An 18237-nucleotide genomic window follows, 5' to 3' on the forward strand; every position below is an offset into this window, starting at 1 on the left:
GAAAGAAATACCCAAGAAAACTTTATTTCAAAGGCAATCTACGTTCTCTAAGTCTGGGCGCGCCGCAGTGCGCCGGCTCGGAGGCACTCCGTCCTTCGGACACCTAGCGGTAAGCAGGCGTCCCGCCTGCCCTCCGGAGCCTTCCCGGCCCGGGGCTCCCGCGCTCCGTGACGTGGCCCCGGGGGAGAACGGCCGGCGCAGCACCGGTACCGGCCCGCCCCAGAGTTGCAACGCGTGGAGCGTCGGGCGGCAGCATGCATGCACCGCCGGGCGGGCAGGGGGAGGAGCCGCGTCCGCCGGGCGGGCTGGGCTCCTCCCTCCTCCCACCTTCCTCCTCGTCGCCGTCTTCATCTTCCCCCTCCCCACCCACTCTCCGCCAGCGCTTTCCCGCCGCCCGCCTTCCACGCACGGTGGGTGCCGCCTCGCGCCGCTGCCGACACGGCCGCCGCTGCCGCTGTGGGAACAAAGGAGCGAAGCGGCGGCGGCGCGGCCGCCAGCCCGGCGACCCCCGCAACCCGCGCTCGCCCCGCAGCCGCCCGGAGCTATCCGCCACGCCTTCTCCAGCACCCGCCGCGGGGTTTGTAGCCCCCACCGGGAAGAGGTGAGTGAGGGGTGGCGGGCTGGGCTCCGCTCCGTGAGGCCTTCACGGCGGCGGTGTGTGCCTGGGCCTCCTCTTAGGGCTTCGGGGGCGCGGCTGCGGGGCAACGCAGGCGGCGAGACAATGAGGTTCCTGTGTCTGGCGGCGGCGTGGGGCCTGACGACGGCGGAGCCGACCATGACTCAGGCGGTTGCGAGGTGCGGCCCGGCCGGACACCCCCGCCCGGTGCCACCGCTCCTCAGCCCGGCAGTCTCGAGGGTCTTTTGTGTCCCGGAGGCGGAGGGGGTGGGCGACGCGGTTAAGACGCGCGGCACTGCTGGCGCTTGGCAGGAGCCCCCCCCTTTGTCTGAGTCAGCCGCCGGACTGCACCCGCCTGAGGAACTCCCTGTTCCCGTTCGATTCCCCCGTACCGACACCGGGCTCTGCCTCGCCCGAGCGCGGTCGTGAGCGGCGAATGACCTTCGCAGCCTTTGTGCATCCTCCTTTTGTTTTGTTTCTGTGTTTCTCGTGGTTGTCGTGATACCTCTTGGGGAGGAGGATGTTGAGCCAAATCAATATGTAAGTCAGTGAGCCCGTTGCTAACACAGTTGCCCGGGTTCGGGGGCTGGTTTCAGCGCGCGTGGGGGCCCTCGTTTTTGTCGTTACGCCGCCAGTGTGGGATCGTCCGGCGGGACGGCGGCAGCCCGGCCATGGCCTCGGGGCCCAAGGGGTGACTGAGGTGCGCTGGGCCTGGGTCGCTAACGGGATTTACCCTCCCCTTCCTCTGAGTTGGGCTAGTGACGGCGGGGGTGCTGGTGGAAGGAGACCTTTTCCAGTTACGTTTTTCTCTCCTGTCGAAGAGGAGCGGTTGGATGTAACCCTACCCGCCCCGGGTTGCGGGGCGCATTGCTGGAGAGATGGTTGCCCTGGGGCGCCCATCGCGGGAGGCGGCGGGCTGATGATGCCGCATTTTCTGGGCTGCAGATCAGCACCTGCTCTCACCGCTCCGCCCTGGAAGGGAAGGGCAGTCGGATTTCGCCGGCGCCTCCTCCCGCCCGAGCCGGCGGCCTGCGGGAGATATAAATAGGGACTGACTTCAGCGGGCGGCCCGGGCCCGTCACGCCGCCGCCTGACAGGCGGAAGCGCAGGCCCTCGTCCGCCTGCCCATGTGACCGACCCGCCGCGGTGGCTGGGGCACCGCCGGGCGCGCCGTGAGTGAGTGAGTGAGTGCCCCGGCGCGGGGCTGCGGTAAGGGTCGGCCGGGGTGCGTGCGCCGTAGCGGGTTCCCACTGTCGGGGGGCGGCTTGAAGATAACCGCGGGTGAAACCTCGGCCGCCTCCCGGAGCCTGGAAAAGCACGACTTGTTCTGCGTTGGGTAGCAACGTTTCGTTACGGGCATGCATTTCAAGTAGAGGAAGACTCTGCAGACCAAAGGAGCTGCTTAGTGTCTAGTTTGTGCTAGAATATTAGTGTTGGCACCCAAAGCAACATAAATGTAGTGAGTGATGAAATTTGTTTCAGCCCACTAACTTGGAAATTAGGCAGATCAATTGATGTTGGCAGTGTGTTTGATAGTGTGTTGATCTTACCTGGTTAGTAACAAAAGAACAGAGATTGTCTTTTTTTGTATTATATAGACATAGGTCTACATCTTGTCAAAGATGACAAGATATTTTTTTAGGTTTCCTCTACGTGGTTTAGGCTTTTTTCTAGCTCCTTTGACTGGTGTGTTTGACTGTAAAACTGTATCAGAGTAAGTGTGAAGCCGTTGTAGCCAGAAAGGACACTATTTATACCTGGAAGGTGTTATAAATCTATAAATAGTACAGCTATTTATACCTGGAAAATTAGGTCCTGTGACCACCAGCAGACAAGATGAATTTTGCTTGTTTACTTTCTCCTGGTTTTGGTTTACTGTGATCTCAGGAGTTTAATTTAGCTAAAGGCACTTGTCAGTTGCAGTTGTAGTACTAGGGAAGCATAAGTTTACTACTTGCAGTGTGAACTGTCATAATTAGAAGCATTTTTCTTTACAGTGTAACTGATTCGCTTTTGGCATTTTTGACTTCTAGCAAGTGTCAGCTGTCAAATATCTCCTACTGTGACAATTTCTGACTAGGAAAACATAAATCCAAAGTTTATACTAAAATGTCTTTAGGGGCCATAAGCACAGCTTCTGCTAAATTTAAATTTTAGTGTAATATTATTACATGTCCTCAATTTGTAGCAAATGCTTGATTACTGTGTTCCAGTTTTATTGCCCTTGGGAATCAAGGATTTGGCTGCTATGCAGTTTTCTACTAACCTTGCTTTGCAGAGGTTAACAGGCAGTGAAGGTGAAAACCTTATTTCTAAAATGCATAGCACTGTCTGCCTCTGGGAGGCTTAGAAGTCTTGACACAACTTGATTAGAGAAGGGTTTTTTAACTTCATAAATGTGTAAGCTATGTAATAGAATATACTCAACAGTTTGGAGTTGTTAATGTTACCTCCCTTGGAAGAGTTTTGTGAGAGTAAGTACTGATAATTGTGGAATTAGTCTCAAAATTACATGAGATCAGCGCTGAAAAAGCAGGGCTTTACTGCTGTAGTCTCTTGGCTCTGCAAAAATAGTCCTACGCAGTCCAGCAAAAATAATCTACGTTATTTGCCAGAACTGTTTTGTGGGTATGAACTTAGTCTTACTTATTTCACACATACCTGTTGGTGCTCAGAAGCTGGTACTTAAGGAGGTTTTTATGTCAGTCTAATTAAATTAACCTGTACTTGCAGTCCAGTGATCAGCAGGTATATTATTTCTCAGTATTAGTATGATGACACTTTTTTTTGTCTTAAAGGTTCATAATGATATTACTTAGCAATAAATTGTAATCTTGAATAGTTATCTTCATATAACCCTCTTTAAGAATGGTGATATCACTTGGTGGGGCAGGGTGAGCAGACATAATTCTTTTACTTCTTAATACTTTTAACCCTGTAATTGATTTTGGTGACATGCCAGCTCCTAATGCAGTTTTTGGTTTTATTTACAGCATCGAGATGACTCAGGAGACAAACCAGACCCCAGGGCCTATGCTGTGTAGTACAGGATGTGGATTTTATGGAAATCCTAGGACAAATGGGATGTGTTCTGTTTGCTACAAAGAACATCTTCAGCGACAGCAGAATAGTGGTAGAATCAGCCCAATGGGTAAGAGTGTGGGGAGTTGTTGGGGGTTTCTTTCTTTCTTTTGGAATGATAAATATATAGGATTACAAGGAACACTAGAACATTTTTTAGCAGAACTTCTGAAAGCTAAACTGAAAGAATGAATATTCAAAGAGTATACTACTTTAAAGCGCAGTAAAGATAATTTCTGTGTACTGTGTTCTGTTTTGCTTGGCATTCAACCATAACTTGCTTTCCCACTTAGCCACTTCTATTAGCATTTTCTTATGCAATTTGTATTTTGGTTGTTAAGTAAAAAGTGTCTTTAAGTAAAAAGTAATAAGCAGTAGCATTTAAAATTGTATACAGGCAGTTCATAGCTGTAGAGTAGACTATTTGGTTAACATGTTTTCTACAATTTGTTCATAACTTGTCAAATTCCTGTTACATAGGAACAAGCAGTGGTTCAAACAGTCCTACCTCAGACTCTGCATCTGTACAGAGAGCAGACACTAGCTTAAACAATTGTGAAGGTGCTGCTGGCAGCACATCTGAAGAGACAAGGTAATATTAAGGTTGAACTGTGTCATGTTGGGTTGAATGTGCTGTGAGCGTGCAGGAAGGCCTGCAGCAATCCTGCTTTGTTGCAGTGAGTGTCTGCAGAGGAAAAAGGAGCTGACAGGGCTGTATGGATCCATGTGAATTGAGAAATCGTTCAAATATTTGGTATTGTAGTGCTGCAGTAAAAAGAATGGATTTTGTTTATCTACAGAACTAATTTGTTACAAGCTTGCCTGTTTTCTTCTAGGGATACTAACATAGAATAAAGAAGTGTATTTTGAAGATAGTAGAAGCATAGGTCAGGATAACTTATTAGTAGTGACTGAACCAGTAGTTCATTAATGGGTCTGGATAGTGCAAACTTTTATTATGAATGTAAAACTGATGTAAATTAGGTGTTTATTGTGCTTAAACAGAAACGTGCCTGTTGCCGCTTTGCCTGTAACACAGCAAATGACAGAAATGAGCATTTCAAGAGAGGAAGAATTAACACCAAAAACGGAGACTGAGCCAGGTACGTTCTCAGCCTGACACTGGGCACAACCAGTGACTTAACACAAGTGGAGGGTTTGTTTTACTTTCTGAGTAGCCTTCTCCTGTTATGGTGGTGGTCATAAGAAATATGTTTAAGATACTTTTGAGTACTGTCTCCTCAGAATCAAGGGAAAATATGTGTTAACTGTTAGTAAAAGAATTAACACTTATGAGAGTGTTTTTAGATCCCTAACATTTGTTTTTAAAAGTGAGGCACTCTAAAATCGTATTAAGGCAAGGTGTTTGGTTTTGAGGTCAAACTGTTGAGATTCAGTTTATTACCTAGCAGAACAATTCCAACTGACTCATGGCAGTCAAAATGGCTTGTTGTGTTTGGAGAAGGGTGCTTAATTCCATTCTACAGAGGAGTGAGGCTGTGGGGGAAGGGAGAATATGTGGTTTTAAAACAACAAAAGTTTCTTATGTTTCTTGAACTAATTGAGTAATCCATAGATATAACTAATGCATTGTTTCAGGAATGTAGGGTAGTTGCAGCTTTAATTGCTGTGTGTGAATTGTCCATTTAACAGTTTTATTCTCATGCTGGATAACTGGAGTAGTAAAACTTCAGTGTGTAAACTTATTTCTTGGAGTGAGGCAGAGAGGGAAGGCCAGCTAGCTTAACCTAACTAGTGAACAACTGAATCCATATCAGTTTGTTCAAATGGATAACTTAATGCACTTGTTTTGTACTTCAGCAAATCCAGGCTTCTTAATTTAATTTACCAGCTCTGAAACAATTTTAAAAACTAAAAGCTGATGTGTAGTAGGAAGACGGTTTACTCAAGCCCAAGGTAAAATGTGTTTTTTCAGTTTCAAAGTAATTGAGGTGAAAATGGCATCAGATGCTACTCAGCACTGTATCAAAGTGATTTTTATCTAGTTATATCTTTGCCAACAAAGTCTGGTCTGACACTTGATGTTTAATTGCTCAGTATTTGTACAGAGGGTTTTAACATTTTAAAAGTCATGCTAGGTCAAGGTTCTGTGACGCGAACTAAAGAGCAATTATGCAATATATTGGGGTTTTTCATTATGTATGAACTAAAAGGGAATTTTTGCAGTTATTAAATTTCTGTAGCTGATGTCATCTGAAGAGGCTTTCAATATGTGACTGAAAAGTAATTTCAACTTTGCAACAATATTCATTAACCCATTGTACTGTGTTATGAAATTCCACTGGAATGTGTCAAGAAGGAAATAGGAATACATAAAATGGTAGCAGTGCAGAAGTAATAGGTGATTTTACTTTTCTTAGAACAGCTGTTATTTTGCCAGTTGTAAAGAAAGTCTTTAGTTATTGTTGATCTGTAACCTGTTTTTCAGGTACTGTGGGTCCAGGTGAGTGATAGGTTGCACAGCTCACTATTGATTAGAATGGGGGAAAAATCCAAAGCAGCTCAAAGATACCAAGGAATTGTAGTAAATGATCTCACAGGTTGAAACCAGTAAAAGCTGTCACAGGCTTGTGTAGAGAAGACTGGAAATACTATCAGAGGACTTAAATGCCTCTGGAAAAACTTGAAGAACTGAAGTACCTCCTGAGAGAACATATCTGTAAATTCATGAGGCAGCCTCAACTGCTCTAATACCTGAGTTCCCTTTTAGGTGTTATTGTTTGGCACAGCTCCCAGACAGCATAAGATAATGTCCTTATATACTATTCTTAGGGTCTGTTGGACATCTTAAATTAACAGTGTTGGCTGTATTTAGAGATGCATTAGTCTGTGTCTTGCAGGCAAGAGAAACTGGACTAGACTTCTTATGAAAAAAAAATCCTGGTGTGTCTGGACTAGGTAGATTTTTTTTTTTATCTTCCTTTTTTCCAGTAGTATCCATTATGTGCTGGTCTCTCAAGGACAAACTGGAACAATGATAAATAATTCTCATCACCTAATAGCAACAAAAGTTAGTAGTTTCTTTGAGACGTGATTCTCTAAGATGATGCAGTCATGGAGTTGTTAATGAAACACAGTGTAGCTGTAAGCATAGCCTGATGCTGGGGACAATTTCATAACCAAATGGTGATAGATCATGAACTGTATCTTCAACAGTCACATTCTCTTCTGCCAGATGTTTATTAGGAAAAGAAATTTTGTATACTTCTCTTATGAATCAGAAAGTTTAAAAGAAGGATTACATCAATTACATCAGGTAAACTCTTTTTTGCAGTCTTGTAGCGTAAAATTTTACTTTTTTGCTTTTGGAATTGAAACAACTGATTAACAGGTGGAGAAGTTGAGAAAAAAATTAAACAATGAAGTTTGAGAAGCTTGTTTCTTTTGATTCTGTTGGGATTTTTTCTTCTTTGCTCAGGTTGAAGTTGCAACCTAGATTCACCTTCAGAGCAAACCTGGTGCTAAGACAATTAATTGTACTTTAATGTCTGAAGAAAGGCATGGTGGATGTAACTCAGGTGGTTGTTTCCTTGTAACTTGTAGTGAGTGAGTCTGATTGGATTCCAGGCACCCACCAAAGCCTCTCTATCAATCCGCTCCACAGCTGGACAGGGGAGAGAAAGAATCAGGAGTTAATAGGATGGAGAGAGGTCACTCACCAAATACCATCACAGGCAAAACTGACTTGAATTAGAAGTATGGAGTTTATCATTAACAAGATCAGAGCAGGATAATGAGAAGTAAAAACAGACCTTAAAAACACCTTCCCCTCACCCCTGCTTTACACACCTCCCACCTCCTCTGTCCCTCCTACCTCAGTGGTGTCAGGAGCCGGCGAATAAATGGGGGTTATGGTCAGTTCATCACCCGAGACTTCTCCTGCTCAGGAAGGAGTCATTCTCTTGCTGCACCAAGGGGTCCCTCCCACTGAAGAGAGTTCTCCATGAACTTCTTCAGCATGAGTCTGTGTCACGAGCAGCAGCTCCCTGAGAACTGCTGCAACATGAGTCCATCCCATGGGCAATGGCACCCCTCAGACTACCAGAGTGTTGGTCACTTTTCTGTGGAATGCAGTCCTTCAAGGACAGGCTGCTCCAGTGTGGGCTCCTCTCTCCACAGCTCTCCCCATGGGGTCACAGCCTCCCTTCAGGCATCCATCCCCATGCTCTGGTGTGGGGCTCCTCCCTGGGGTGTGGGTGGATCTCTACATCCCTATGAACATCCATGGCTGCAGGGGCACGGGTCTGCACCACAGGCTGCCTCCAAGGCCTGGAGCGCTTCCTACCCCTCCTCCACTGACCCTGGTGTCTGCAGAGTTGTGTGTCTCCACTCTTCTCTGGCTGAAATTAAAACTGTGTAACAACTTCTGTTTTTCTTTCTATTTAAATATGTTACCACAGAGGTGTTTCCACCCTTTCTGATTGGGCACAAAGTGGCACATTCCACTTTGGAGCCACCAGGGATTGGCTCTGTCAGAGGTGGAAGAGGCTTCTACCATTTTCTGATGGAAGCCCTCTGTAGCCTCCTACTATCAAAGTCAGTCCATTCAAAACCAATACACCACTAAAAAGAAATGGTTTTAAAAACAAGTTTATTTAAACAATCATATTGTTTTAATGCACAGCATATTTTTACCGTTTTCTTAGACTTTTGTAGGTGATGACTTTGCTGAATGATCAGCCTCTGGTCAGGTCTGTTAGTGTTCCCAGACACAGTATCAGCACTGACATAAGGGTTTAGTACTTCTTGTGGTTGTTTTTTGTTGTTATTAATTAGGGTTTTTTTTGGTTGGGTTTTTTAATGCAGTAATGCTCTGATTTAGGGAGTAGTGTTAAATGCAAGTAATATTGCTTATCAAAAATTAAACCAGCCGTTGAACTGATAACAGTGTTGTGTAAATTACATATTTTACAAATACTCAAATGCTCTTAACTTCCATCCATGCCATAACTTACCCTTTCATTCAGCAGCAGCAGTGTTAGAAGACAGCCGGCGATGGTGGTTGGCATGTCTCTTTGCTCTGTATCAGGCTGTTAGGGTTAGAGCTGTTTTACACCTGTTCGGCATTCAGGTTGAGAGACCCTATAATGGGTTACCCTTGATATGTAGAGCAGGTAATATTGTGACTTAAGATGTAAGTAATGTAGCTTATGAGATCTGGTAAGATCAAGATGTAAGCACATGATGTTCCTTAAATCTGGTTTTAATAAGTGCCTTGTTAGTTCTGGTTTGTTATCACACATGGCTGTAGTAGTTTCACCGTGTTGCTCTCTGTCAACAGTTCCGTTGTATTAGTAACATTGTCTGATGCAATAATTCTGTATTGTGTTGAAAATAATTAGCTTGTCTTCATGTTCCCCATGTCTGCTGTAGCTTTGGTAAATGTTGCTGATTGAAAAATTTCAGAAATGAAATCTCTTGTGAGCCCTGAAGCTGTCCACTGCATACAGAAATGCTGAGGACCTAGCTGCTGGTTCTGTGCCTGTTTGTGATAGCACATTATTGTTATTCTAATAGTGATACACCACACACATCAACTCTTAATGATAACTAAACTTAACTGTGTTTCTCTGTGATACTGAAACTGGGGAATTTTTGTTGTATTAATGTGACATATTAAATGCGCAAATACACGAGTTAAGAGTTGGGCATGCGGAAAGTGAGTGGCATGCTGCAGAACATTTTTATTCCCACTCTTTGACATGAAAGTTAGCATGATGGAGGTTTGTTCTGCAGCCTTTCATCACAGGCAGGTAGATTGGCATACCAGCTGTTCCTGAGCAAAAACTTGATAAAGCATTATAGGTACAGCCCATCTTTCAAGACTAAAATTGTACGTACAAGCCCCTTGTTGTCTTAGATTAACCCCAGAGGGCAGCTAAGTACTATGCAGCCACTCACTCAGTTCTTGCTTCCCAGGGATGAGGACAATTGTGGGGGGAAGAATCTAAACCTTCTGCGTTAAGATAAAAATAGATTCATAATTAAAACAAAGTAAAATAAGCAATACTGATAATAATAACAGTATAATTGTAATGAAAAGAGGGGAAAGAAGAGTAAACCCCAGAAACTTCACAAGTGATGCATATTACATTTGGTCACCACCTGCTGACCAATGCCTAGCTCATCCCCTAGCAGTGATTGACAGCTGCCAGTCAACACCCCTCCTATTTCTATATTGAGAAGCGTGTTCTGTTGTGTGGAATATTCCTTTGGCTAGTTCATTCAAGTCGGCTGTCCCAGTGATGCTCCCTCCTGGCTTTTTGTGCACCTGTTTGCTTGCAGAGCACATGAAACTAAAAAGTCTTTATTTTAAAGTAAAAGCACTGTTTAGCAACACTTAAAACATTAGTTTTATTAATGTTTCCAGCACTATTCTCATACTGAATCCAAAATATAGCTCTGTACCTGCTACTGAGGATAAACCAACTCTAGCCCTGCTGAAACCAGGACAATTGTGCTAATGTCCAGTATAAGGGTTGTATTGTTTCTAGTATTTTTACTAGTACTACTACTATTGTTTCAGCTCCATAATTGCAGAAATGCATCTAATGTCTTTCGGATAACTTCTGACTTTACCTTTTTTCTCTCTTGTTTTATTTTTACCATTTCTTCAGTGGTGGAGGAGTTGGCAGTTAGCTCTATTGGTCATGTGGTCCTTGAATCACTTTTTTTCCTTGTTCATTCAAGAATTTGTGCCACTGTTATCCTTGAAGTTTAAGGTATTTAGATCTTACTTTGGTGAATTTTTCTTCGGTGAGAGAAGCTTCTAAAAACTTTATTCTGTTACTTTTATATCCCTTTCTGGTCATTTTTGATATGGGGAGTATTAGAAAATAGTAATGGTTTATTTTCATCATGTTTTCTTCAGCTGAAACATCAAATTCATTCCTTTCCGGTGTGGAATCTCTGTGCTACTGATAAGATACATGCTTTTTTGAAGCAGACATACTGTTTTATATAAGAAAAACTACTGACAGCTTTGAACATTCTTTTCTTAAAATGGTTTTTAATTTTGAGTGGCACTCCCATGGGTCTAAGAAGAACTTTATTCCCCACTTTGTAGAACCTTTTTGCATGTAGATTGAGTAGCTGTTGTACTTTGTCATGTGGCTGACTGGTTCCATCAGTGGCCTTGCTGCTCCTCATGTAAAGATGCATCTTATGTTTAGGCTACATTTGAGGGAAATTGTCCCAAATTTGTTATGAAATGCCTGTATTTGTGCCTTTTTTAGGCACCCACCCCCAGTGTAGGATTAATCTTCTAGGATAATAGTCATCGTTGGGCATGATGGTAATGCATCTTCATAGTGCATACAGGCAATTATTTAAGACCAAAATAGTAGTTAATAAAAGCCTATCCAATTCTGAAAATCAGTTGTTCCTAAAGTTTTTGGCATTGTAGTAGTAGAACTGATCTGGTAGAGTTCAAATGAAGTAATTCTTTGCAGGTCTTGAGCCAGAGACAGGAAGGGACATGATCAAAGGGATGGAGAGGGCTACACTGAACCATGGTTTGGGTTAGAAAGGGCTTTATAGATTATCTAGTTCCAACCCCTCTGTTCCCGTGTGTCACTGCTTTTGGAGTTAAGAATTTCTGGCTAACATCTAATACAATTCCCTTGTAATTCAAAAATGTTTCCCCTGGTCCTTTCAGTATCTGCCCATGTATAAGTTTATCCCTCTGTTTTATAAGCCCTCTAAGCTTGGAAAGGCCTCAAGAAGGTATTCCTAGATCTTGTCATCTCTGTGCTGAACAACCCCATCTCTCTCAGCTTGACTTCATAGGAGAGGTGCTTCAGCCCCCTGGCCCTCCTCCGGTGTTAACCCAGCAGATTCACATCTTTTCTGTGCTGACGACTCCACAGCTGGATTCAGCACTCCAGGTGGGGTCTACAGTAGCAGAGGTCTTGAGCCCACTTCTGTAGCTTGTCCAGATCTCCCTGTCTGGTTCCCTTCTTCATGCTGAGAGTGCATTTAATCCCACTCTCTGTGTAACTGATGATCCAAGAGCAGGGATCCCAAGACAGAGCCCTGAGGTACACCACTCATCACCAGTCTCCACTTGGACATAGAGCCATTGAGCACACCTCCCTGGCTGTGTCCATCTACTCAATTCCTTATCCACCACATAGTCCATCCTTCAAATCCATGTTTCTCCAGTTTGGATGAGAAAGTGCATGCATGCCAGTAAGAGCTCTTTTAGAGCAGTGAGAAGTTTTAGTGGTGAGGAGTTTGCTTCATCTGAATGCTGTTACTGAGGAAGCAGGTTGACAGGTACCAGTAACCACTATTTTCCAGCTTTTGGCATTTTTTTCAGCCACCTGTTCTGTAATGATACATAAATCATGTAGAGCACTTTGGTTAACGTTGTGTGATTTCTGGCCTGAATTTAATTTAATATTAAATATTAGTATTTAATATTAATATTTATTTGAGGATTGGAATTGTACTTGCTCGGTTGAAGGAAGCCTTTTGTGACTAGGAACTGTAAGAATAGTATTTTGGTTTAGGTGGGCTCCTGATGTCACAGCAGAACAACTACAAGTTTTCAATATTTTTTTCATCTACAGGTTGATGAAAAAAGAGTTTTGTTCTGAGCTTTAGGGGGCACAGTATGCAGCTTTTTCTTCTCAGCATTACTCACAAGCACATTTACAAACATTTAACATCATAAAAGCCAATCAGACTAAAGTCTGTTGACATAAAATAATAGGAGAATCCTTTATTGTAGAGTAATAAAGTAATAATTTTAGTTTGGATCTAGGGAGCTATGTCCTCTCTTGTCTTGGTACCTTTTAGTGACCATTACTGCAAATTGTGTACTGCTTTTCCTCCTTGGAAGATGTTTTAGTTGAAGGGGAAGGATCCTGTTCAGCAGCGCTTTCAGGAAATGTGCTGTTGCAGTTTCTTGGTGCAAAGATAGAATATACCTGTAGTAATTTGTAACATTTTCCCAAGATGAGTTTGTTGTCAGAGGCTTTGTTTTGTGGTAAGGTGATCCACAAAGCTGCCCTTTTGCCTTGGTAATTCCTGGGAAGTTGCTGTTTTCATTTTTGCTTCCTTGTTGACATGTGTTAGGCAGTGATATAAATGGTTCTCTTCTCATTTTCATTTTCTATTAGTGTATGTTGTGAGTGACTTTTTATCACTGTTCATTTGCCCCCCTCTACATTTTCTTTTGCATACAGCAAAAGAAAAGATTGAAACAGCCAGCATGCAACATGAAATCTTTAAATTGGTTCTGATGTAGGTGGAGCTTTCCCTTAGCTAACTACACCCCAAATTGCAATGTGCATGTTTCTGGTTCCTCTTATTCATCTATTTTGGCTTACAATTAGCATTTAGTTTTGAAACAAACTAGCCATATAACAAATATTTTAATAGGGATTTGACTGTGCTTTTGGGGAGATGTTTAGTCTTTTTCTTTTTTTTAAGGCCATAGCTGATGTCTGTTAGCCAAGGTGCATAACATCCAACAGGTACACTCAGTTTGTGACACTGCTGGCTGTTAAGCCAGTTTTTGGTCACAGGCTCTCTAGTAGACAAACTGGTAGTGAAGACTGATTTTCTTAATATTTAAAGACAAATTCAGAGTGTCATATTTGTTCATCTAGAAAATCTTAATCAAAACAAACTGTTTTCACAAAGAAAAAGTTATAAAATAACTGTGATGTGACAAAAAAGCCAGATCGTAAATTACCTTGGTTGTTCTTCAGGACTCTTGCTATGATGTAGAAATACAAGAAAATATTAACAGTCATTTGTTTTACTGCATGAAGTTTTTTGGTGATGAGCACTGAAAGTTCGTTGCTTATAAGTCTTATTTAGATTATGAAGGTTTGCCTGGGGCCTTTCTTGTTGTATGACAAATTGTGAAGTTTTCTGTGACAATGCAAACACAATGACAGAAAACAAGTACTATTCAAAAGAATCCCGTCTAACAAACCGTGTTTGTATGAAGTTGGTTGCAAATACGTCCTTGAGACTTGTATACTCCATTTGTTATGAAGTGCATTATGTAGTTAATAGACATTATGGTAGATGTTATCATACACTGGGAGTGTTCAGCAAACTTGTACGAAGAGCAGGTATTACAGTTGTGTACAAGTGCATCTCTCAGCCTTCCTTGATTCCAGTTTTGGATATGAAGAGGATATCAATTAAAATTTTTTGTGAAAAAAACACTTCTTTCAATAAAACAGAAGTGTCTAAAGATGTTCTAAAATGTCTGAAGAGGCAATTGAGAAACTGTTCATTTTGACTATACTTGATTGAACACTGAAACTGAATAAATTACAAAAAACTGAAACTGAATAAATTACAAAAACAAAGATACACGATGCAAATATGCACTTTCTTATTTAAATGAGGGCTCTTTTAAACTGTGTATTTTGTAGCTGTATTCTGGATCTGTCACGGAATTAACAGCTTCCTAGCTGCTGTCTTGGTGAACTGCTTTAGATATCTGACTTCACTACAGAAGTAGCAAAACAACGCAGTACTATAGCAGGAATACTTTACTGAATTCCGTTTTTTTATAAAATAAGTTCCTATTAGTTACATTTCCTACAGTGGTATCTGTGTTCAGCAACTTTAGCTGTGACAGTATCATTACTGTTTTAGATTATTACTTGGTATAATGATTTATTTAGATATAAAAGGTATACATGGAATTTCTGTCATGCTTTTCAAGACCATATAATGAATATATATACACCTAAATATAGGTATAATGAATAAGTACCGTGTATTTTCTAGCTGATTAATATGTAGGGAAAAATCTGAGTATCTCAAGTAGAGTGGGAAGGGATGAATAAAGTACCTAAAAATCCTTGTTTCTGATTCACATTTTTACATGAGTCTATGTAGTACTTTAGGCAACAAATGTCAGGGTCTTAGTGGGTGAATTAATCCTTAATATATGCATACTACTGGATACCTAGTGAAGTCAAGAAAAGGAAATTTAACCCTTATTTCCTTTGTGTCCTTTAACAGTTGTTACTCAACCAAGCCCGTCAGTTTCTCAGCCTGGTGCTTCAAAAAGTGAAGAGAGAGCTGCTGAACTGCCAAAACCAAAGAAGAACAGATGTTTCATGTGCAGGAAGAAGGTTGGCCTTACGGGTATGAGAATACCATCAATTTTAAACAAATTTGCATGATTTTACCTCTTGCTAGATTAAACTTGACAAAATACGTGTTCTGTTAAATTTATCAGCTTTTTTCACAATTCACTCAATTTAGTAAATCCATTTATTTTTCTTACTCTGTATGTCATAGTAGATAAACATATACCCTTTGTAGTCACTGCACCCTTAATTAACACCTTATTTAAAAGCTAATCTTCCTAGTAATGTTGCTTCTTTTTCTGTGTCTAGGATTTGACTGCCGATGTGGAAACCTATTTTGTGGACTTCACCGTTATTCTGACAAGCATAACTGCCCATATGATTATAAAGCAGAAGCTGCAGCAAAAATCAGAAAAGAAAATCCTGTTGTGGTGGCTGAAAAAATTCAGAGAATATAAACTGCTCTGCCTAAGAAAAGACTGACTTTTTGTGGGGCTATTTTTTTCAATACATCCTAAAAAAACACGAGAAGAGCAGGTGCATGGTCATTTTCCTTTGTTTTCCAAAGTTTTACTTCTAGTCCTGTTTATCCAAATGATACTTCAAATATTTGAGTGTTTGTTACAGGCAGAATTGGATAGATACAGCCATTGAAAATATGTATGCCCTCCCCAGAATAGATGGATGATCAGAAACCTGCACAGGAACACACATGCATAGAGACAGACTATAGTGAGCCAAACAGATTTGTGCAATCCGCATGTGCAGCAGCTCTGCCTTTTGAGATGTGCATGAGGTATTTGATATTCGGCTGATGTTACGTGCCTGTTTTGGAGAAGGACACATCAAAACAGTTGGGAGTCGACTTCTGTCATTTAAAATCTCATTCTACTTTTAGTTGCCACACTCCATTTTAGTTTTCCAGCAGAATGCAAGCTATGTAGAGGGGTCTACCATCCCAGTAAGATGAGTGTTGATGCCATATTTGAGTCACTTAACAGCTGCATTGAGAAAAATAGAAAACATCGGATACATTTGAGAAGATAATTGTTTTGTAAAAGATTACATTAACTTTAGGGTCTTGAAAAAAATTCCCAAAGGAAATGTCCCATTAGGAGCTTATGAACTGACATGCAACAGAGTAGTCTGCTTTTCCTTGCATAGCTAAAAATGTTGTGTTGCACAATATTGTAACATTGGTTTTCAAAAAAGTTACAAATGTTTCTAGACATCACAGCATCTCTATCAAGCAACATGGGTCTAAATAAGTTGCTGCAATACTAGAGCAGTTTATTATTCATGTACTAATGTTCTGTGTGTTCCAAGTTTAGAAGAATATTAGGATTAATTTTTCTAGTTTTAAATGCAACAGTTGCACCATTTTGCATGGAAAACCATACCTAACATGGCTGCTGTGGACTTAAATGGTAGCTGGAACCACTCTTGGAGGGCTGCTTTATAATTTTTAATTGTACTTGGGTATAGGACTGTAGTGTTCTTGGGTGTATTGCATGGGCTGCATTATCTACGGCATTGTACAATAACAACTCTAGAAAAGGCAGTAATCTTCACCAATGCTTGTCTGGTAATATATATCACTTCTGTGTTATAATGGAAGGGGTTTTGTGATGTATGAAATTTGGGTTTTTTATATAAACAAATACGGTTTAGACTAGTGTTGTGATAATGCCTGTTCTCATTTGTAAATAGTTACATATGTACACAAGGCAATACTTCTGACCTGATTTTTGTTGCCTGTGTTCAGTCTTGGTTTTTACTTCACTATTAAAAACGTCAGGTTTCTGCTTCTTTGTTCTTCTGAGTTATTAGATATGCAAACATGTACAGATAGTTCATATTTATGTATTGCACATAAGCTACCCAGCATCTATGCTATATTGTATTATGTAAATAATAAAAATAATGTACAGAAGGAAATACTTCTTTTTATGGTAGTTCATTGGTTTTAGTTCTTGCTGTGATGAGAATGTGACCTTGTAGAGGCTCAAGTGCAAAGTTTAATATAAGTTCTTACAGATGTTGTCTTATGCATAAGCTTGCTTATGTGTTTATTTGGATATACCAGCTTTTTTTGAGACAAATTGCATGAGCAGCTGGAATACAGGTAATTTGATGACCTGACAAAAATGCAAGCGAACAACAATGTACTTCAAAGGGTGAAAAGGAAAGTATTAGCAGTGAACCTACTAACTTAATTCCAGTGGATCTGTCGTGATAGAACCAGTACACTGACTAAACTATTCTGTCCACATCCTCACCCACAGACCTTGGCAGAGTTACTGTCAGTGTCCACAACCAAATACACGTGGTAAAAGTACCTGGTTTATCCTTTCCAATGGGAAGGAAAAGGATAGAGTACACAGCATGTGTTGCAATGGAGGAAGATGGCTTCAATACTGGATGATCCCTAAAAATTGCTTGTATCAGAAGTGAATAGTGAGTATCCCACCAGTCAGCTGACAGTCAATGTCGTGAGTTAATATTCCAGCCACTGTATGTACCTCCAGTAAGGGAACACAGCCGTGCTATGGGACTTCATCAGGGAACTGCTTTAAAGTACCAAAATTACAGTATTTCTACCTTCTGTATTAAAGCAGCATCAGCAACTCCACTGCAGCATAAAAGCATTGGCTTTTTTTTTCTTTTTTTTCTTTTTTTTTTTTTTAACCTGAGAATGCCCCATCGTTGTAGCTGGATGGTTGAGGAACTGTCTGGTTTTGATACTTTCTTGGCTACAGTGGTTTAGGACTGGTACTAGTACTGATATTGTTAGTTAATGATTATGGTGGTCTCAGTCTGATTTTTTTTCTGTACAAAGGTGCCTGAGAACGCTTGTTGAAATATTTGATCTTGGCACATTTGTACAGGAAAGTATGGAATGAAAAATCCCTCTTTTTCCTGTAAAACTGAACTGTATCATGTAAATTACACTTAAGTGGGGTATGAGCCTGTTCTGAAGTCAGCAACCTAGCCAGAGCTTTGTTCTTTTAATGGTGTATATAGTTGTAAAATCACTCCTGAGCTCTGATTCTTTGAGGCTCACTAAACAAAGGAGGGGAAGGTTGTTTGAAAAGAGCAGGTATTGACAAAGTGTGTGGATGGGGACTCTATTTAAACTTAAGTGCAGACACTGCTACGTCTTCCTAGAAAAAACATAATTGCTTCACATATCACTAATCTTCATTTAACATTTGCCTCTTAGACTAAAACTCTTCTTAACTTACGCATAAGCACAATATTCTGGGAAGAGTCTCACTATTTTTTAAACACTGGTGGTGACTTTTTTTTGGTTTGGAAACAAAAGGGCCATATAAGCACATCAGTAAATGCAAACACCTCCGTCATGATTTCATAAGCTTCAATCTCTGAAATGCTTGCCTAGTCCCAAGTGTTATGGCTGCACACTACTCTGTTCCACAGGATTCTAGG

The 18237-nt window shown here is 41.3% G+C and overlaps 1 protein-coding gene across 2 annotated transcripts; it reads left to right on the forward strand.

The window, feature by feature from the left end:
- The first annotated feature begins 516 nt into the window (after window positions 1–516).
- Window positions 517–16725, forward strand: ZFAND5 (zinc finger AN1-type containing 5). Of its 2 annotated transcripts, none has more exons than XM_066181316.1 (6): window positions 517–601; window positions 3610–3767; window positions 4178–4289; window positions 4703–4800; window positions 14717–14842; window positions 15097–16725. In XM_066181316.1, exons 2-6 carry the CDS (start codon window positions 3617–3619, stop codon window positions 15243–15245), a joined length of 636 nt encoding a protein of 211 aa, XP_066037413.1. In that variant the 5' UTR covers window positions 517–601; window positions 3610–3616; the 3' UTR covers window positions 15246–16725. The 2 variants fall into 2 exon arrangements, with proteins under 2 accessions (XP_066037413.1, XP_066037414.1); XM_066181317.1 differs by lacking the exon at window positions 517–601 and adding an exon at window positions 1807–1825.
- The last annotated feature ends 1512 nt before the right edge of the window (window positions 16726–18237 follow it).

This window comes from Chamaea fasciata, unplaced genomic scaffold (genome assembly GCF_029207755.1).
Source record: "Chamaea fasciata isolate MVZ Bird 193981 ecotype frontalis unplaced genomic scaffold, bChaFas1.0.hap1 SCAF_4, whole genome shotgun sequence".
Classification (NCBI taxonomy): Eukaryota; Metazoa; Chordata; class Aves; order Passeriformes; family Sylviidae; genus Chamaea; species Chamaea fasciata.